General features: G+C 43.6%; 1 protein-coding gene and 1 long non-coding RNA gene across 2 annotated transcripts in view; one reads left to right on the forward strand and one right to left on the reverse strand.

The window, feature by feature from the left end:
• Positions 1-22,354, reverse strand: part of LOC145862392 (uncharacterized) — a 386,091-nt gene that overhangs the window by 216,037 nt on the left and 147,700 nt on the right. The window lies entirely within an intron of this gene.
• Positions 2,850-21,298, forward strand: LOC106580022 (spermatid perinuclear RNA-binding protein). Its single transcript, XM_014160572.3, has 13 exons — positions 2,850-2,999; positions 3,785-4,026; positions 4,372-4,537; positions 6,422-6,566; positions 11,694-11,788; positions 11,987-12,082; positions 14,210-14,321; positions 14,481-14,578; positions 17,699-17,801; positions 17,935-18,018; positions 20,050-20,252; positions 20,613-20,777; positions 21,072-21,298. The coding sequence occupies exons 1-13, from the start codon at positions 2,997-2,999 to the stop codon at positions 21,258-21,260; spliced, it is 1,701 nt and encodes a 566-aa protein (XP_014016047.2). The 5' UTR covers positions 2,850-2,996; the 3' UTR covers positions 21,261-21,298.

Genomic DNA, 22,354 nt, shown 5'->3' on the forward strand with positions numbered 1-22,354 from the left:
TCGCGGTGTTACTCCTTTCTTTCTCTGTCTTGTCATAGCGACTACCAATCTGACACCATGTTATGTTTGTTCCTTATATAATGACAAACAGTTGGATTTAACTACTTTTAATGAACATATACTTCAGCTAGAAAACTCCATGTTTAGCCATGCAAGGCATTCTTCAACCACCCGCCCCAGCATAGCCTGCTGGGTAACGTAGTCTAAATGTTATTAATTAACACATAACAACACAATGTTAATTTTTTATATTTTGTTAAATCATCATTTAGAGTATCTTTTAAGAAATCATCTTATAGAGTATCTGTAGTACAATTTGTATAAAAAAAAGGTCTGTTTTTCATTCCACCTCTAAAGAAAAAAACGATATCGGTGACTTTTGCCTTCATAAAATCGGTATCGGATCCAAAAATCCCATATTGGTCGGGCTCGCTCTCTCTCTCACACACATTTGTTGTACCATCCTTGTGGGGACCAAACAATTGATTCCCATTCAAAATCCTATTTTCCCTAACCCGATCTCCTAAACCTACCCCCTAACCTTAATCCTAACCCTATACCTAACCCTCCTACGCCTAAAGTATTTGTCCTTGTGTGGACTGTCAAAATGTCCCCACTTGTCCGAATTTTCACTATCCTTCTGGTCCCCACAAGGATAGTAAAACCAAACCCCACACACACCTTTCTAAACCACTTTTAGGAATAGACTGGTATAAGAGCATTTTGCTTATACAGCACATCAGTTCTCATATGTATTAATGAAGGCATAATCCTAAATATAAAAAGTGTTTTTCTTTAAACTGATGTTTCATTACAAATCCAGCTGCGTTTGTAATCCCTATCAGGGACGCGCTGCCCAGCTTGCCTGACACAGCAGGACTCCACAAACACTTGAGGACAAATTCAATATTTGAGGGAACCACAACATCATGTAGGCCAGTTGTTGCATTCAAATGAACATGAACATGCACATGGCTGTTAAGTTGCTATAAAACTGTCCTCAAGTTGCCTGTAACTGAGTGGACTGGAGATTCCTTGGAAAGATGGTTTGGCCCATGGAGCCTGAGGCCTCCTGTATCGCTCCATCAAGACACTTTACACTGCTTTATCAATCTAGTAGAATAAGAGCAGTTGTTAGCTAACCAAAACAGAGAGCCCTATGCCTTGCTCCCTGCTCAAATTGTGTGTACAATTTAGCCTAATGGTTTTATATTTATTTTTAAAGCAGCCCATTTCTGACAGCTGGGCCTCTGTTACATAAATTAGGGCCAATTTCACAGAGCGAGATTTAAAGCTTCCCCCCTGGACTAAATTGCACTGAGTTAGGCTAGGCTACATCAAGATACTTTTTAATTTTTGGTTTCATAAACATGGATTAGGACCTTAGCTGCAATCTCAAATCCCGGAATTTGACTAGTCCACTAGTCCGGATTTGACAGTTGGATTTCAATAAATATTTTTAGAACAGGGCCCGGTTGCATAAAACAACTTAAGTTAATTTCCCCTGATTTTTAAATGAGTTGCACAAACTAATTTCCCCTTAAAATTAAGTGAAAAATGAAAGATTCACCCATTTTGAATGTTATTTTGTTTATGTGCATATCAGCGACGTTCTATTGATTCCCGGGTTATTTCATTTGTATCCTGAGCTATTGCCAATCAAACAGGCAGAAATTCGGATGGTATGTCGTAGCTGGTCCCTTAAGTGCTTCATTCAGTATGGATATCAATGTAAACAGCATTTGTGGAAGTGAGGTAGAAAATATCCTGATTTAAAAAAAAAAAAAATCCTATAAATCACATTGGCTATGCATGGCCTGTCTGCAAGGAACTTAAAACATTGTATCAACTATTAACTTGGTCTAGCCTGAAGCTCTTGCTAGCAAACTTACAACATTGTCTAAAATATTCTGGGCCCTCAGTTTTCCTTGCCAGTGAACTCCGGACAGACCGACTCAGCTTTAGACTACTTGCACAAGTGATAGGCCTTTTTATGATGTTTCCACCGGATCAGAGCATTACATTCTTTCCCCTTTCAGCTGAGTGGTTATGGGAAGGGAGAGAGCTGGAAAGATTTTTCAAATAGGCTACACTGAGGAACTATAGTCATTCTCAATGGATGTAAAAACAGCCGGCCTGCCTATTTACTATGTGAGTTTTTACACTCGTAACTTCAGTCAGAACATAACCTTACATTTTTTTAAAAGAGGGTTGTGTCAGCCTCTGTGTCTCTTTCCCTTTGTCTCATGCTGTGCTAACCTTCTGCTGGTGCAGAGGTTTTCGAAGTGCTTAAAAAGTAATCAGTGTGGCTTACTTTTAATTATCCCTAATAAAATCACCTAGCTTCTCCATTCAGGTTGAGATAATGACACTCGGATCTAAATTGAAAATGTTAAACAAGGAATGCTCTGATGAATAGCTTGTATTCTGGTTGTTAGGACAAGGACAAATATATCTATGATGACATTTTTGTTACCCATAATAACAAAGAAATAACTCACTATCTTTCACTATCCAGAACCCTTCCCTTTTTCAACATTTAATTTAATATCAGTTTTTTATTTTTAATACATTTGCAGAGATTTCTAAAAACCTGTTTTTGCTTTGTAAGTACGGGGTATTGTGTGTAGATTGATGGGGGGGGGGGAATTTTTTTTTTTGTAACGTAACAAAATTGAAAAATTCAAGGGGTCTGAATACTTGCCGAGTGCACTGTACACTTGGTTGCCATTGATAGCATACATTTGCTTGTTTGGTTGATGTTGGCTGTTTGTAGTTATGGCATATACCAGTGTGCTAAATGCTCATCATTTGTATCCCATCTCCTTTTTTCCCTCCCACAGCTGTGCTGATTTACCTGTATCTCTGCCACGTGGGACACAAGGGCTAGCTGATGGGTCAGAGGTGACTGCATGAGGAGGCGGAGTTAGGAGACCCTGGGCTGAACTTAGACCAAACCCAGTCACACTCCTGTTGACCTTGCCTCTCCTCTAGAGATGGTGAGGTGTGTGTGTGTGAGAGAGAGAGAGTCTGAGAGAGAGAGAGAGAGAGAGGTCTGCCTGGCTGAGTGCGAGGATGTCTGTCTGAGTAGGCTATGTTTCTGTGGCTCTAATGTATGTTCGGGTCTGACTCTCTGTTTTTATGCGTCTGTATGTCACATCTTGAATAACGACAGTTTGTTTGAGAGGAGGAAGAGAAATATAGGAGATGTGTACTGTATGTGTTGTTGATGTGCCCGCTACTGAAGAGGGGAGCCCGGGGACTGGAGGCTAGGTCGTGGTTAATGACCCACCTCACCACCTCCACCTCTGAGGACTTGAGCCTCCCCTCCCCAGTCTCCACACACTAGCCTATGAATTATTCAACCCTCTCATAAATAACCCACTGTAAGGAGTGATGCCTACACACTGCAGACAGAGAGGGATGGAGCGACGGGGGAGAGATGGAGAAAGAGAGGGATGGAAAGAGGAGCTTGGGCTCAAAGCTCCACATGGTGCTCTCCCTGTACTGTGTACAGTTGGGCTTGCAAAAACGGCACACATTCGCTGATACAGCTGATTTCTAGGAAAGCACACACTGGGTTCGTAAGTAGGACAAATGGAAATTTGCAGCAGCACCGGTTGCTAGGAGGTGTCACTGTCAAATATATGCGGCGTAAGATGGCATGTCTGGCACCCAGAAAACACCTTACTGTAACTGGCCAACTCATTTGTCTTTAGAATATTGATAAAATGATCAGATGTTCTGAATGACTCATTTTTTATTTGTTTTTCCTTCCTCTCAGAGGTCCATCCGATCGTTCGCCAACGACGACTGCCACGTCATGGCCAAGCATGCCGACATCTACCCTTTGCCAGAGGAGCTGGAGGCTGTCCAGAAGCTGGTGTCCACTGTGGAATGTGCCCTCAAACAGGTGTCGGACTGGATGGACAACCTCAATGCCTCCCTAAGCAAGGCCCCAACCACCACCACCACCGTCGACATCAAGGCTGCTGGAGACTCTACAGGCACCCACGGCAGCACAAAGTGAGTTCTCTTCTACAATTTCACAAAGGCTTGAGGTACTTTTACATTTTCGTGTTTCTTAATCCTGGTCCTGGGGACCCAAAAGGGTGCACATTTTTGTTTTTGGCCTAGCACTATCCACCTGATTCCATTGCTCTACATAGTAGGTTTTAACAAAGCACTTATGTAGTTATTTCTTCCTCTGTTTTGGTGATTATGTGTAGACTACATAAATGTAACTTCGACATATGACAAGTGTCTGAAAACAAAACATTTTAGTTTATAACTCTTCAGTCCTCTCTTAATGGCGTCCTTAGAAACTATAGTGTAATGTGGCTGATTACTGCACTGCTCTGTCTTCACCAGGACCCAGAGTGTGTCGATCCTGTGTGGGGTGATGCGGGTGGGTCTTGTGGCTAAGGGCCTCCTGGTTAAAGGAGACATGGATTTGGAGCTGGTCCTGATGTGCAGAGACAAACCCACCAAATTACTTCTGTACACTGTTAGTGCCAACCTGCCCTTGCAACTACAGGTCCGTTTTTACTCAAACATTTTACATGAGCAAACTAACCATAACATTTTCAAATTAATGGGATGGCACATTATTCAACGTGAGTTCTGAATTCCACACCTTTCTGTAACGTAGTGCAGACTAGATGTTGACACGGGAGAGAAAATGAATTCCTGTCCCATCTTGTCCAGTAAAAAAAAATCCTGTCCTGTCCTGATTCCGCAACAGTTCTTCTATAACCCCTGAACTGTCCTGTCCCGATAAAAATCACTCCTGTCCTGTCCCGATAAAAATCACTCCTGTCCTGTGCTAATTTTTAGGTGCAGAAATAACTTCCCCCGTTAGCTGCTTGTCTGTCTGTCCCCCGCTCTGCATGCAGAATTGTATTAGTGGAAACCGAGACTGTTCTTAGGGCAGGCCTGGTTGTAGCTAGGTGTGTCGAGGGCCAATTTTAGCTAACCTTAGCCTAATTATGCTGAAATGCCACGTTAATTCTCCTAACATGCTGGGTAAGTTCTCCTAACCTGCTAGAAAAAGTCACTGCTAGTCAAAACATGGCAGACCTGCCCTGAGACCAGTCTGAGTATCCACTGATGCGTAGCCAATAGCAAATGCTCCGTTTGGCTGCTGCTCCATGCTCACGAGACAGTTGCCTGCGCTGTGCACACACAGCTTCTGAGGTAAAGTAGGGATCGACTACAACTGGAGCGAGGCGCGCTAGTGTGAGCCGACCGAAGGGGGAGGGGATGAAATACCTTTTATTTTTATGAAATGCTCCACACGTTACATATTTCTATCCCTCCCCTCCCCCAAACCTCAGTTTAGAACTATTCCTGTACTGCCTGTTCCTGTGGACTGTTGATTCGGTCCTGAACTTCACTCTAGAACTTGAATCCCATTCCTGCCGGAATCCCGTGGGAGTCCTGTTCCCGTGTAAACTTCTAGTGCAGACCTGAGCATACCACCACTCTTTTGTGTAGTGTAGTGCAGACGTGACTACATCCACCACTGCTTTCTGTAGTGCAGTGCGGACGTGATTACATCCACCACTGCTTTCTGTAGTGCAGTGCGGACGTGATTACATCCACCACTGCTTTCTGTAGTGCAGTGCGGACGTGATTACATCCACCACTGCTTTCTGTAGTGCAGTGCGGACGTGATTACATCCACCGCTGCTTTCTGTAGTGCAGTGCGGACGTGACTACATCCACCACTGCTTTCTGTAGTGCAGTGCGGACGTGACTACATCCACCACTGCTTTCTGTAGTGCAGTGCGGACGTGACTACATCCACCACTGCTTTCTGTAGTGCAGTGCGGACGTGACTACATCCACCACTGCTTTCTGTAGTGCAGTGAGGACGTGACTACATCCACCACTGCTTTCTGTAGTGCAGTGCGGACGTGACTACATCCACCACTGCTTTCTGTAGTGCAGTGCGGACGTGACTACATCCACCACTGCTTTCTGTAGTGCAGTGCAGACGTGACTACTGTACATGGTCTCCCAGTGCTTCCTCCCTCCCTCCTTATCACCCAGTTAATTACCGATCCAGTCTGCTGTGCAGGTTATCATCAAGGGACGATTCCATTTTCACCTCTCAGCTTTTCAGCAAAGGAAGTGGAGTGAGGTTGACACATGGAGAGAGAGTGACATTATGCAGTCTTCAAAGGAACTAGCTACTAGACTAGAGAATACACATATTTCTCCTTGTGAACATAATCACTACAAAATTATGTATTGAAAATGTATTGAAAATGGAATTGGAAGTTTTTTTATGCCTATGAAGTTCAAACATGTTCTGATCATTTTAAATTGTAATAATATAATAGTGTGTAATGGGAATGTGTTGAACATGTTGTGTACATGCCACAGCTGCCTCAAACCTCATTGGCTGCCCTTGCAGACGCTGACGGAGGACAAGTACGAGGTGCGGTCGAGCGTGTCGGAGTCCGCCATCTGGGTGGTCAACATCAACGACCCCAAATTCTCCCTGAAGGTCACCCTGTCCTCACTGGCCATGAGAGATGAACACACTGCCAAAGACCAAGGTATTTACCCCTCTGTCTGTCCTCTAATGAGATTCTTTAAAATTGTATTATCTGAATGTATGATTTTATCTGATAATTAAAATAAACATAAAGCTGTTCCAGCTGGAGACAATATAACTTTTAAAATCTATCAACATGTACTTTTAAAACCTGAACTGTTATTTTCATTGTGGTCCTTAAATTAACAAGGCACGGTTGAGAAAAGAAGGACAATTTAGGAGAGGTTGAGGGAATGAGGGATGGACAAAGCAGAGGTTAAAGATGACAAGAATGGGGTGTGGAGAAAAGAGGTAATGGAGCGAGGGTGATAAAGGAGGGTTGAAAGCTGACCGGAGGTGGTCAGTTGTGAAAATAGCCGTCTGTCTCCGGTTTCTCCGTACAGCGTTCTCTCATTATTTTTGTCTAACAGAGAGTCAGGGTGCTTATCCTATCCTTGCCCAACATCCAGTTAGTGGGGAAACTGCAAAATGCAGCACTGGAGACTGAGAGGAGTGCTTATGCTGTGCTTTTTTAAAAAGGGAATGAAAATAAAATGATTTCAAGGATGGGAAGAGCAGCAATTATGTAAAATCTATTGTAGTGTGTCAACCCCACTAGGGGTGACCTGAAAGAAAATATTTTCAGCGTTCTGTACAAAAGGTCCTCGCAGCATAAATGTTGCATTGAGTGTTAGTTGTGAAACACTAGGGCTTTCCGAGTGGCGCAGCGGTCTAAGGCACTGCATCGCAGTGACCCGGCCGTGACCGGGAAACCTATGAGGCGCCGCACAATTGGCCCAGCATCGTCTGGGTTAGGGGAGGGTTTGGCCGGCCTGGATTTCCTTGTCCCATCGTGCTCTCCTTGTGGCGGGCCGGACGCCTGCAAGCTGACTGCGGTCGCCAGCTAGGCGGTGTTTCCTCCGACACATTTGGGGATAAGCGTGCAGTGTGTCAAGAAGCAGTGCGGCTTGGCAGGGTCGGGTTTCGGAAGATGCATTGCTCTCGGCCTTCGCCTCTCCCAAGTCCATGGGGGAGTTGCAGCGATGGGACAAGACTGTAACTAACAATTTGATATCATGAAATTGTGGAAAAAGTTTTTTTTTTAAACGTTGAAACACTGGAGCAGATGAATGCTAGGAGAGAGATTTTGCCCTCAGCCTCTAAATATTCCACACAGCACAAGCAAAGAAGTTTCATTTTAATTGTGTAATCAACACAATATGTCACTTCAGCACAAGCTCTCAAGCAACCTCTAGTTCTGGGGAACAACATGAGTAGAACACTGACGATGCTGAAGTTTGTTCTATCCATAGAATCAGGATTCTATTTCTTACCACAGCATCCTCAACCCTGAGGAAGACACATCGCCCTGAAACGGTTCTCTCCATAGAATGTTTGGGAGTATTATATAGTGTGCAAATGTCTTTATTTTACCACAGCACCCCAGCCCAGTGTTTGTGGATTATCAAACCTGGGAGCGCCGGGCTGGAGCCAGCATAGCGACGAGGCCCAGTGCAGGACGCCCGGGTACAAGGGGCTCCCCCTATAAAACCACTCTCTGCCTAGCCCTAGACATCGCTCCTCTTCCTCACTCTGTACTTATCTTCTCTGGGTTACTCTACACCAGGGCTGTTCAATTCCGGTCGTAGAGGGCCGAAACCCTTCTGTTTTTTGTTTCTACTTCGTAGGTTAATTACACTCACCAGCTGTCCCAGGTCTGAATTAGTAGAAGGAGAGGATGAAAACCAGAAATGTTTTCGCTCGCCAGGGCCGACATTGAATAGCCCTGCTGTACACCATGAAATTCTGGTCAATGTCCAATTGAAAGCCGACAGAAGACAGGCAACTGGTATCCAACTGCCTTCTATATTGCCGATATTCAACATATTTGATATTTTGTCGGAGACTTCTTTGCCCGTTGATATTCGACGACTCTAACTTTACTGTTGATTTGCTCAGAATGACATCCCATAACTTCATGTTGTAAAGCCAGTTGTATTTGTATAAATTATGGATTCCCATTAGCTGCTGCCAAGATATTAATATGTGTTATTCATTTTCTTAGTTTTGTGGTCACTAATCAAAGTCTAAGCTGATGACGTCAGAGAGCTCTAAATGTGGTTGTCTTTTTGGAATGTGTTCCTTATGATTGATGGCTTCGTCATGACCTGCAGCTGGTGGAAACTGGGGAGACAATTCTGCGTAGGAAGGGCTCTTGAGGCTCCATTCGCCTGGTTTTTCTTTTTTTTTTATGCGAGGGCTTGAGAATTTGACCAATCACTGAACTATTTCTGCATAAAACAGTCAAATAATTGCAATATTATCGCATGAAACTGAGACCCATCACTGCATTACAAAAAGAGGGCTCGCTATTTTAACCAATCACTGCATAATATGGTTCAATCAAGCCACATGCCATCAAACGTTTTCCCTTGTCAGTGCATTTTTACCTGTAAATATCACAAAAAATCCCTGCGAAATCCTGGAGGGACTGAGATATATAGTGGGTAGAAAAAGTATGTGAACCCTTTAGAATTACCTGGATTTCTGCATAAATTGGTCATTACAAAAGACAGTCTGTTTAAACTAATAACACACCAAATATTATCGTTTTTCATGTCTTTATTGAACACTGTGTAAACATTCACTGCAGGTTGGAAAAAGTATGTGAACCCTTGGATTTAATAACAGGTTGACCCTCCTTTGGCAGCAGTAACCTCAACCAAATGTGTTCTGTAGTTGCGGATCAGACCTGCACAACGATCAGGAGGAATTTTGGACTATTCCTCTTTACAAAACTATTTCAGTTCCACATTATTCTTGGGATGTCTGGTGTGAATCGCTCTCTTGAAGTCATGCCACAGCATCTCAATCAGGTTGAGGTCAGGACTGACTGGGCCACTCCAGAAGGTGTATTTTTCAATGTTGAGCTTCAATTCGCAGACAGACAGCCTTACATTCTCCTGTGAAATGTCTTGGGAATTCATTTTTCCGTCTGATAGCAAGCTGTCCAGAGCCGTTAGGCAGCAAAACAGCCCCAAACCATGTTGCTCCCTCCACCATAGTTTACAGTTGGGATGAGGTTTTGATGTTGGTGTGCTGTGCCTTTTTTTCTCCACACATAGTGTTGTGTGTTCTTTCCAAACAACACAACTTTAGTTTCATCTGTCCACAGACTATTTTGCCAGCAGCGTTGTGGAATATCCAGGTGCTCTTTTGCGAACTTCAGACCTGCAGTGGCTTCTTCCATGGTGTCTTCCCATGAACACTATTCTTGTTTAGTGTGTTACGTATTGTAGACTCATCAACAGAGATGTTAGCATCTTCCAGAGATTTCTGTAAGTCTTTTGCTGACACTCTAGGATTCTTCTTAACTTAACTGAGCATTCTGCACTGGGCTCTTGCAGTCATCTTTGAAAGACGGCCACTCCAAGGGAGAGTAGCAACGGTGCTGGAATTTCACCATTTATACACAATTTGTCTTACCGTGGACTGACTTTTAGAGATACTTTTGTAACCCTTTCCAGCTTTATGCAAGGCAACAATTCTTAATCTTAGGTCTTCTGAGATCTCGTTTGTTCGAGGCATGGTTCACATCAGGCAATGCTTCTTGTGAATAGCAAACTCAAATTTAGAAATCCATGTAATTCCAAAGGGTTCACATACTATTTCTTGCCACTGTAGTGTATATTCTGTGCCTTTATGGTCCTATTTAAGTCTTTGCAATCCCTGGGCCAAGATCCTTAGCAGATGACTGTACTTTATTTTTCCCAGGTCTCCCCTGGGGCAGACCATGAAGGCCCACAGTCTAGCATTAGGAGGTGTGACATGGGTTGACCCATTCGCATCATTTTCTCACCCTGTTTGTGTTCCAACTCTTCCATAATGTCCAGCTTTCACAACAGTCTCTATGGCAAAGATCTGCAAAACCACACATAGACTGCTCTTACAAACCCCTCCGTAAATACAGTACGCTCCTGCACATGGCTACTAACCTTACATTTGAAATGGCCAGTGTGACCACTAAATTCAAAAGCTAATAATGTTATAAGACCAAGATTTTGCAATTGAAGAAATCATTAAATCTATTTTATTTCCAAACTCGCTCAATAAACCAAGCCAGGAATTAACATTTTAAAACCTAAAAATAAGTGGATATGACTATCCAATTTGGTTAGTCGATGGTAATATAAATATTTGAGCGAAAAACCTGTCCCAACTGTTGGAGTCAATTATTCATCACATAATACAATTACCGATTCTAAAATAAGAGGTACTAGCCAATATAATTCATGCCAAAAAAGGCATTGCAAATTTGATTGTGCGGAGTGGGGTTATCTTTTTGTAACTTTGAAATAGCCATAATTGGTTGTGGTTCTAGCTGTAAGCTTATATGCAGTAGATGTTGTAATTGAATGTTGGTTCCATTGCCAATTTTCCACATGACTTATTTGGAGGGGATGAAGAGGATCTCTCTCTTACTAAGCCCAGAGTTCTTTAGTGTGGTCTGTTTTCTCATCCCAGAGCCAACACCTCGTAGCTCGCTGCTCCCGAGAAACTGACCCTTCACTTTCTTTCCATGGTGGCATCCTCACTCTGATGTTGATGTTCTACTGTTGTTTTTTATTTTCTCCCATGGCTCAGTTCCAGCCATGACAGGGCAGGTTTTATCCCACAGTAAGCCAGTGTGGTTTAGTAACCATAAACATCTGATTGACCTGCAAGACAGAAAAAACCAGCACGGCGTCCTACTACGATGCCTGACAAACAAATTGAATTATGACTCAATTAAATGTTTTCAATTTCACAATACCAATGCTTTCCCACTACTTCTCTAAACATCCTTGAGATCCTCAAGACAGTAGTTACAGAACTAATCTCCAGACATTATCCCCTTCCATTCTCCCCATTTAAAAACAAAAAATGATCAGACCAGTAGGAAGCTAATTATATCCAGCCACCCTACTTGCATGTGTGTCTATGGTTACGTCCTAAATGGGCACCCTATTCCCTAAAGTGCACTCCTTTTGACCACCACCCGCATAGGGAATAGGGTACCATTTCAGATGCAGTTTGTGTTTGTGCTGCAGTCTGTCTGAAGGCCCCCTGGGCAATGCCATCTGTGTCCTCATCCTGTCCCTCTTTCCAGAGGAAGGTGTGGAGGTGGAGGGGCTTGATGAGGTCCTGGACAGGCGGTGGTGCCAGGCTGCCCTGGCAATGCTCAGACACACCAAATGGTTTCAGGTGGGACATCTGTTCTGATTTTCACATACCTCATTCAGAACTGTTTGCTCCCTAGAGGGATATTTGGGGAACATTAAATGGCTTAATATCCTTTGTATGACTGAAGAATTGAGCAATCCTGATGGTGGACTCTACATGTTTTTTATCATCACTGGACTCTTATTGTGAGTCTGTTCACATTGTCTGTTCACATTGTAGGCCAGAGTGACCGATCTGAAGTCGTGTGTCATCGTCATGCGTATTTTCAGAGACATGTGCAACAGACTAACTGTGTGGGAGCCTCTCAAAGGATGGGTAAGTGGTCCAGGGAGAGGAGGAAGAGGTGTATGCACATCATGTACAGTGCATTCGGAAAGTATTCAGACCCCTTCCCTTTTTCCACATTTTGTTATGTTACAGCCTTATTCTAAAATCGATTTAATAAAAACATTTTAGATATTTCTTTTATTAAAAATAAAAAACATACCTTATTCAGACCATTTGCTATGAGACTCGAAATTGAGCTCAGGTGCATCCTGTTTCCATTGATCATCCTTGAGATGTTTCAACAACTTGATTTGAGTCCACCTGTGATAAATTCAATTGATTGGACATGATTTGGAAAGGCACACACCTGTCTATATGTTGACAGTGCATGTCAGAGTAAAAACCAAGCCACGAGGTCGAAGGAATTTCCCGTAGGGCTCCAAGGCAGGATTGTGGAGAGGCACAGATCTCGGAAAGGGTACCAAAAAATGTCTGCCGCATTGAAGGTCCCCAAAAACACAGTGGCCTCCATTATTCTTAAATGGAAGAAGTTTGGAACCACCAAGACTCTTCCTAGAACTGTCTGCCCGGCCAAACTGAGCAATTGGGGGAGATGGGCCTTGGTCAGGGAGGTGACCAAGAACATGGCGGCCTGCTTGGAGTTTGCCAAAAGACACCTAAAGGACTCTCAAGCCATGAGAAACAAGATTCTGATGAAACCAAGATTGAACCCTTTGGACTGAATGCCAACCGTCACATCTGGAGGAAATCAGACACCATCCCTACGGTGAAGCATGGTGGCAGCTTCATGCTGTGGAGATGTTTTTCAGCGGCAGGGACTGGGAGACAAGTCCGGATCAAAGGAAAGATGAATGGAGTAAAGTACAGAGAGATCCTTGATGAAAACCTGCTCCGGAGCGCTCAAAACATCAGACTGGGGCGAAGATTCGCCTTCCAACAGGACAGCGACCCTAAGCACACAGCCAAGACACGCAGGAGTGGCTTCGGGACAAGTCTCTGAATGTCCTTGAGTGACCCAACCAGAGCCCGGACTTGAACCCGATCGAACATCTCTGGAGAAACCTCAAAATAGATTTGCAGCGACGCTCCCCATCCAACCTGACAGAGCTTGAGAAGAATGGGAGTAACTCCCCAAATGCAGGGTGTGCCAAGCTTGTAGCGTCATTGACGCTAGGCTGTAATTCCTGCCAAAGGTGCTTCAACAAAGTACTGAGTGAAAGGTCTGAACTTATGTATGTGATATTTCAGCTTTTTATTTTTAATACATTTGCGAAGCTTTCTAAAAAACTGTTTTTGCTTTGTCATTATGGGGTATTGTATGTGTAGATTGATGAGGAAAAAACGATTTAATCCATTTTATAATAAAGTCTTGCGTAACAAAATGTGGAAAAATTCAAGGGGTTTGAATACTTTAGGAATGCACTGTATATTTGGTGCTGTACATGTTGAGTTAAGATATCCTCTGTGTGTGGTGTTGTCCCTCAAGGTAGCTTTATTCACGTCGGGAATTTACCCGAGTGCGTGAGATGCTATTCTGTTCATGGTTGCTGCGTTTGCCTTAGAGGGGAACGTAGCAGGAGTGATACTTTGGTGCAACTCCATACAATTCAAGGTTGCTGCGTGATATGTGGCTCTGTTCACGGTGGAACTGAGTAAGACTTAATGACTTCGGTGAAACTCCTCGTGATTATTGCATTTTCTCTTTTGTGTGTTGCGCTTGCGTTCACTAGTGTCTGTGACTCACATGATTATGCATAGTATTGACGTCAAACGGAAAAATTACAGATTGTTCGTGATGTTGTGATATTCTCTCCTAGTGTTTACAGAACTGGTGCTGTGAGATTAGGATATCAGGACCTGCTTAGACAAAGCAATTGTCTAAGCAGTAGAGTCGAACAAAAGGGAGCAATGGGTTATAATATATTGGAAAATGCAATATTGCAGTTGTAATGAGTACATAATGCATGGGATGCTAAGGCATACATGTACGAAAGCGTGTATTTGTATTGTAAATGTATGTAGTTCTGTCCTTTTTTGATTTACTTGACTATTAATGTTATTTAATGTTTTGTGTGGGCCCCGGGAAGAGTGGCTGCTGCTTTAGAAGTAGCTAATGGGAATCCTAATAAAATACTAAATACTCTCTCCCCCCAGCCCCTAGAGCTGATCTGTGAGAAGGCCATAGCCACCTGTAACCGGCCTCTGGGGCCCGGAGAGGCCCTGCGCAGGGTCATGGAGTGCATCGCCTCAGGGATCCTCCTCCCAGGTCAGTCACTGGGACTATGAGGTTTTATATCCAGGTATCCCCTGGGAAAGTGGTCTGCTGACCTCAATGGGACTTACTGTGCCCATTCACTGGGGGTGGATGGGCTGAGTTAGCCCAGTAAGCCCATACAATGTATGTGGATTTTTACTGCTGTTCCAGATGGGCCGGGAGTTCACGACCCCTGTGAGAAGGAGCCAACAGACACCTTGTCAGTGATCACAGACCAACAGGCTCAGGCTATCACTCACAATGCACAGGTGAGACACTTAAATACATCAGTGACATACCTACAATACATACAGCTGAAGTCGGAAGTTTACATACACTTAGGTTGGAGTCATTAAAACTTGTTTTTCAATCACACCACAAATTTATTTTTTAACAAACTATAGTTTTGGCAAGTCGGTTAGGACATCTACTTTGTGCATGACGCAAGTAATTTTTCCAACAATTGTTATTTGACAGATTATTTGACTTAGAATTCACTGTATCACAATTCCATTGGCTGAGAAGTTTACATACACTAAGTTGACTGTGCCTTTAAACAGCTGAAAATTCCAGAAAATGTCATGGCTTTAGAAGCTTCTGATAGGCTAATTGACATAGTTTGAGTCAATTAGAGGTGTACCTGTGGATGTATTTCAAGGCCTACCTTCAAACTCAGTGCCTCTTTGCTTGACATCATGGGGAAATCAAAAGAAATCAGCCAAGACCTCAGAAAAAAATTGTAGACCTCCACAAGTCTGGTTCATCCTTGGGAGCAATTTCCAAATGCCTGAAGGTACCACATTCATCTGTACAAACAATAGTACGCAAGTATAAACACCATAGGACCATGCTGCAGTCATACCACTTAGGAAGGAGACACGTTCTGTCTCCTAGAGATGAACGTACTTTGGTGTGAAAAGTGCAAATCAATCCCAGAACAACAGCAAAGGACCTTGTGAAGATGCTGGAGGAAACGGGTACAAAAGTATCTATATCCACAGTAAAACAAGTCCTATAACGACATAACCTAAAAGGCCGCTCAGCAAGGAAGAAGCCACTGCTCCAAAACCGCCATAAAAAAGACAGACTACAGTTTGCAACTGCACATGGGGACAAAGATTGTACTTTTTGGAGAAATGTTCTCTGGTCTGATGAAACAAAAATAGAACTGTTTGGCTATAATGACCATCATTATGTTTGGAGGAAAAAGGGGGATGCTTGCAAGCCAAAGAACACCATCCCAACCGTGAAGCGCGGGGGTGGCATCATCATGTTATGGGGGTACTTTGCTGCAGGAGGGACTGGTGCACTTCCCAAAATAGTTGGCATCATGGGGCAGGAAAATTATGTGGATATATTGAAGCAACATCTCAAGACATCAATCAGGAAATTAAAGCTTGGTCACAAATGGGTCTTCCAAATGGACAATGACCCCAAGCATAGTTCCAAAGTTGTGGCAAAATGGCTTAAGGACAACAAAGTCAAGGTGTTGGAGTGGCCATCACAAAGCCCTGACCTCAATCCCATAGAAAATTTGTGGGCAGAACTGAAAAAGCGTGTGTGAGCAAGGAGGCCTACACACCTGACTCTGTTACACCAGCTCTGTCAGGAGGAATGGGACAAAATTCACCCAATTTATTTTGGGAAGCTTGTTTTTGGGAAGCTTTTTATTTTGGGAAGACTACCTGAAATGTTTGACCCAAGTTAAACCATTTTAAAGGCAATGCTACCAAATACTAATTGAGTGTATGTAAACCTTTTATTCTGACATTTCACATTCTTAAAATGAAGTGGTGATCCTAACTGACCTAAGACGGGGAACTTTTACTTGGATTAAATGTCAGGAATTGTGAAAAACTGTGTTTAAATGTATTTGGCTAAAGTGTATGTAAACTTCCGACTTCAACTGTATATTACATATCTACAATGCTGTAAAGTCAGACTTGTATACATCAGGAAAGAAATGACACTGCTCTCATCGTTACAGTACCTTCTCCCTCACTTTGATTGGATGATGTTTATTTAAAGTGGCCGCACGGCTACTCCAGAGGCCCAGTCGAGGTCTATAGTTAGATCGGTGCTGCTACAGCACCCCAGACTCAACCTCTACAGCTCCTTGGAGCTGAGGACACTCATGATGGAGGCCTAATTAGTCCACTAATGAGTGTGGGAAAGCATTCCCGGTGCATAAAACACTTCTAGACTGCCCCTGTCCCTGAGCAGAATGCAATATAATACTATAGGGAGGGTAGAGGAAGGTGAGGAGGATCTCTCGGTTTCTCGCTCCAGGTAGGAGGAAATCTGTTTTGTCCATGCACTGTACAGTAAGTGAAGGTTGTTGCAAGTGTGTATATGCTCCCAGTGTAACAACTCTTTCCAAGATCTCTAACTGAATAGTGTGGTGATTGAGAAAGTTAAAACTGCTGGGGGTAAGCCTAGATTGTAAGCTGTTATGGTCAAAACATGTAGACTCTATGGTTGGCCATTTTATGAATTGTTCATCAGTCTTATGGCTTGGGTGGGGGTAGAAGCTTTTAAGGAGCCTTTTAGTCCTAGACTTGGCGCTGCGGTACCTCTTGCCGTGCGCTAGCAGAGAGAACAGTCTATGACTTGGGTGACTGGAGTCTTTGACAGTTTTTTGGGCCTTCCTCTGACACCGCCTATTATATAGGTCCTGGATGGCAGGAAGCTTGGCCCCAGTGATGTACTGGGCCGTACACACCCCTCTGTAGCTAGACACCAAGCAGTTGCCATACCAGGCAGTGATGCAATCGGTCAGGATGCTCTTGATGGTGCCGCTGTAGAACTTTTTGAGGATCTGGGGACCCATGCCAAATCTACTGAACTGGTACTGAAGCAGTTTGCACACAGTTCAGATACTCATCGGTACCTCACAAGACATGCAGCCAGAGGTCTCTTCACATTCCCCAGGTCCAGAACAGAGGCTAGGAAATGCACAGTATTAAGAGGCATTTTTTAATATTTTTGTATTGTATTATTAATTGTAGTGTTATGTGTTTTGTTTCCTATTTGGACTCTAGGAAGAGCTAATTGGGGATCCTAATAAAATAGTAAAATACTAATCAAGTAAATTAGTGGGGTACTGCTAGATTTTGGCATAGCAATGCTACTGTACCTGTACAATTCCAGTCACATGCTAGCATTGGCTTGTGAAAGTACTGCTAACTTCCTTCATATAGACTTAAATAGCAGAATCTCGCAGTATAATATTACATGCTATTGATCGAGAGTTCTGTATTTAATTCACCCATTGATTACATTCTAGTAGGTATTTCTAGCATTGCTCATTCCTATAGGGCTTGTGGTTGTTTTTGACTCTTGTTTAGTGCCCTCATTCTGTCTGGTTTTATACTGTTTGTCTGTTTCAGCATGCGCTACGCCTCCTAGCTTTTGGACAGCTTTATAAGGTCCTGAATATGAATCCTCTCACTCCAACCAAACCGTCACACAGACTCTCCGGGTTGGACAAAGGTGTGTGTGTGTGTGTGTGCGTGTGTGTGTGTGTGTGTGTGTGTGTGTGTGTGTGTGTGTGTGCGCGCGCATGCTCGAGATCTCAGGTTGTCTCTGCTCTCCTGAAGGTGAAACCATAATTTGTATCACACAGGAACCTGTCGTAAAAGGCAGCACGAAGACAGACACGCTGACGACAGACAGCTCTTCAAGAGGATGAAACACAACCTGATGAGAGGTCAGATTCACTGCTGCTCTGGCTAAATCCTTCCTGAGTGTAGGGAAATCCCTTTCCTCTCCATTCAGCCTAGAGAACTACTTGATGTAATGTAGACGCGTAGACTTCCTGTAGATCAGCCTATGCCAATTTCCCATATAAGAACTCTATAATAGAATGCTGGTACATTCCAGAATGTCAATACTCAAAAATGGCATTCTGAGTGGGGTATTCATACCATCTCTCATCTACCCCTCATGGCTAGTAAGGCTGTCTGTGTCACAGTAATTAAATTTCCCCTCACTGTGACTCCAATCCCACAGGACTTCGATCTTCCACAGTTCAAAGCAGGTGACTGACAGATAGGGGGGTTGAAATGGACTGGGGATGAATCCCCTCCAGGCAGTCTCTCACACAATTATCTTTCCACACCTCGCTACCTCTCACAGGACACTTACCGACACTATAGGACGCTGTCCTTGTATTAGCACCACCACGTTCTCCCACTATCTGACACACCTGCTCCCTTCCTCAATCTCACTCCTGGTCTGCCTGGGCATTTAGATTAGACATGCCTTGACACCTGCCATGCTAACCTAGTACAAAATCAGAATCCATTGTATAGAACTAGACCTAAACTCAGCAAAAAAACGTCCTGTCACAGACGTGACTTATAGAAATGTTACTGAACAAAGGGGGGGGTCAAAATCTAAAGTAACAGTCATTATCTGGTGTGGCCACCAGCTGCATTAAGTACTGCAGTGCATCTCCTCCTCATGGACTGCACCAGATTTGCCACTTCTTGCTGTGAGATGTTACCCCATTCTTCCACCAAGGCACCTGCAAGTTCCCGGACATTTCTGGGGGAAATGGCCCTAGCCATCACCCTCCGATCCAACAGGTCCCAGACATGCTCAATGGGATTGAGATCCGGGCTCTTCGCTGGCCATAGCAGAACACTGACATTCCTGTCTTGTAGGAAATCACGCACAGAACGAGCAGTATGGCTGGTGGCATTGTCATGCTGGAGGGTCATGTCAGGATGAGCCTGCAGGAAGGGTAGCACATGAGGGAGGAGGATGTCTTCCCTGTGACGCACAGTGTTGAGATTGCCTGCAATGACAACAAGCTCAGTCCGATGATGCTGTGACACACTGTCTCCACCTCCAAATTGATCCCGCTCCGGAGTACAGGCCTCGGTGTAACGTTCATTCCTTTGTCTCAACGTTCATTCCTTTGTCTCACCCCTGGTGAGACAAAACCGCGACTCGTCAGTGAAGAGCACTTTTTGCCAGTCCTGTCTGGTCCAGCGACGGTGGGTTTGTGCCCATAGGCGACGTTGTTGCCAGTGATGTCTGGTGAGGACTTGCCTTACAACAGGCCTACAAGCCCTCAATCCAGCCTCTCTCAGCCTATTGCGGACAGTCTGAGCACTGATGGAGGCATTGTGCATTCCTGGTGTAACTCGGGCAGTTGTTGCCATCCTGTCCATCCTGTACCTGTCCCGCAGGTGTGATGTTCAGATGTACCGATCCTGTGCAGGTGTTGTTACACATGGTCTGCCACTGCGAGGACGATCAGCTGTCCGTTCTGTCTCCCTGTAGCGCCGTCTTAGGCGTCTCACAGTATGGACATTGCAATTTATTGCCCTGGCCACATCTGTAGTCATCATGCCTCCTTGCAGCATGCTAAGGCACATTCACGTTTTGGTGTTTTTCAGAGTCAGTAGAAAGGCCTCTAGTGTCCTAAGTTTTCATAACTGTGACCTTAATTGCCTACCGTCTAAGTGTCTTAACGACCGTTCCACAGGTGCATGTTCATTAATTGTTTATGGTTCATTGAACAAGCATGGGAAACAGTGTTTTAAACACTTTACAATGAAGATCTGTGAAGTTATTTGGTTTTTTACAAATTATCTTTGAAAGACAGGGTCCTGGAAAAAGGGACGTTTATTTTCTTGCTGAGTTTATAAAGTATTGTTCAGAATCACAATCTCATATACTTTTAATTCATGTCATTGAAACCCTGTATGGTCTCCATGTTTCCTCCTAGTTCTGGACAATAACATGATGAACCACTCCATGAACGCCCTGATAAGACTGAACCAGGTCCACCCGGGGCTGCAGTACAAGCTATTGTCCCAGTCCGGCCCGGTCCACGCTCCAGTCTTCACCATGTCTGTGGACATCCACGGCACTGTCTACGAGGCTTCCGGCGCCTCCAAGAAGACGGCCAAACTACAAGTAGCACTTAAGGTACCCAACAAACTTATTTCAGTAAATGGCATGTGAAGAATACATGGAGGGATTCTCTCATGTTACGAGATGATGAAGACTAGCAGTTAGGACAGGCAGAGGCCAGTAACATGGGAGAAGCATTGTATTGGATTGATGGAGAAGAGTGGATTTTTAAGAAAGATGTTGTAGAATCATCTGTACATGTATTGTAGAACTGTGACACAAACAGAATTATTACATTGATACATTGCAGATATGACACATCTATTGGGTGCACTCTACCATGATAATACACAGTGACCAAGGAAGTGCTCCTCCTCTTGATCTTACAGTATATATTATTTTACTATCTTTGTTCCTCTTGCTCCTGTTCTCCAGGTCCTACAGGCACTAGGTTACCCAGCTGACTTCGATGTGGACCTGGACTCCCTGAGTGCTGACGAGAGGTCTGACGGCGAGGGACGCAACCGTAGAAGTGATAGAAACGACAGAATGTCCACCAGCTCCAGCAGAAACTCTGTCACCTCTACAGACGCACACGAGGTATCCACACAACAGTCACGCTAACAACACAACGCGACTGTCACACGAACACTAACTAACCACACAACTGTCACACTAACATGGAAACCTATTATAAAGCTTAACAGAATTTGAAAGCTTTATATTCAGGTCCAGATTGTGTCCGGTGGTTTTCATTGTGATTGCCTACAGTATATGTGATAGTTGTTAAACTGGTGTACGTCCATAATGGATATGTTTTGTGTGATTCACTGACTGAACACCATCTCTTAAAATTATAGAGAGGTAGTGATTTCCTCCTATTATTATCCCTAGTCCCGCACCCCAGGCCCTCTCCTTACGGCAGGGGGCAAGAACCCAGTGATGGAGCTGAATGAGAAACGCAGAGGCCTGAAGTACGACCTCCTATCAGAGACCGGCAGCAGCTACGACAAACGCTTCATCATGGAGGCAAGTCTTTATTTATACATACATACACGCTTAAGCTGCTTTTTGTTGCGCTAAACGCTTCAGGAAGGGCCCAGCGCTGCGTACAGACCCCTCAGCGCACTCGCCCTCCTCGCACTGTAGGCTAAAATACCTTGAGTTTCCCTGTATTTCGTTGGGAAACAGCTGTGAAGCGAGCTGTAGCCTATTGCGTGTTTATGAGTCTGTTATTAAACAATGTGAAAAAAAAATGGTGTATGTTTGCTGATTTTCTTTAAATCACGTGTGGTTGTTTTTTGGCATAAATTAAATAGTTCATATGGTTGGAATATCTTTAGTGTGTATCTGTGTGTGAAATATATATGCCTACTGAAATCAGTTATGTAGTTCATGTGAAAATATTAGGATCTGATAAAAGGCCAACTTTTTTTTATTTTTCGGTGGCATGCATTGAAATGTGTGGCTTTATCGTGGCTTTCTATTGCATTATTACTATGCATTAACGGACTTGTTTAACTTTATTTTTTATTTTTTATGTATAGTAAATAACATATTCAAGTGTGGGAAATTCATTCTATTGAAACTAAAAAAACGTGTTTTATTTCGCGTCAGCGGATAGCATAATCTGCCCGTCCACAATTCACCTGTGGTAAATATAAAGCTCCAGTTCATAAAACAAAAATTGGAGGCCCCTTCCACTTCAGTGTTGTGATGCAAAATGCATAGCGCAAAATGCATAGAATTGAAAAGGTATTGTCGGATATTATGCATGCTAATCAGGCAGGTTTTTTACATGTACGATACATTGGAGATAATATAAGAAAAGTACTGGAAACAATAGAACACTATGAAAAATCTAGGAAACAAGGCCTGGTATACATAGCAGATTTTGAAAAGGCTATTGATAAAGTACGACTGGAATTTATATATCAATTCTTCTATTATGACCTGAACACCTCTGATTTGTAAATCCAAACCAGACTAAGTCCTTTCCAAAAAATGTAGGAACTCCTCTTCTCTCAAGCGAGTTAGTTATGTTAGTTGCTGGGAGCCCAAATCTCTCAATTAACTCAAAAGGACATCGGATAGCATGAATAAAGGCAAATCATCTGGATGCGACGGTATTCCCCCTGAGCTTTATTTAAAATGTGTAGTCAGTTAGGTCTACTACT

Source organism: Salmo salar, chromosome 20 (genome assembly GCF_965601325.2).
Source record: "Salmo salar chromosome 20, fSalSal1, whole genome shotgun sequence".
NCBI classification, from domain to species: domain Eukaryota; kingdom Metazoa; phylum Chordata; class Actinopteri; order Salmoniformes; family Salmonidae; genus Salmo; species Salmo salar.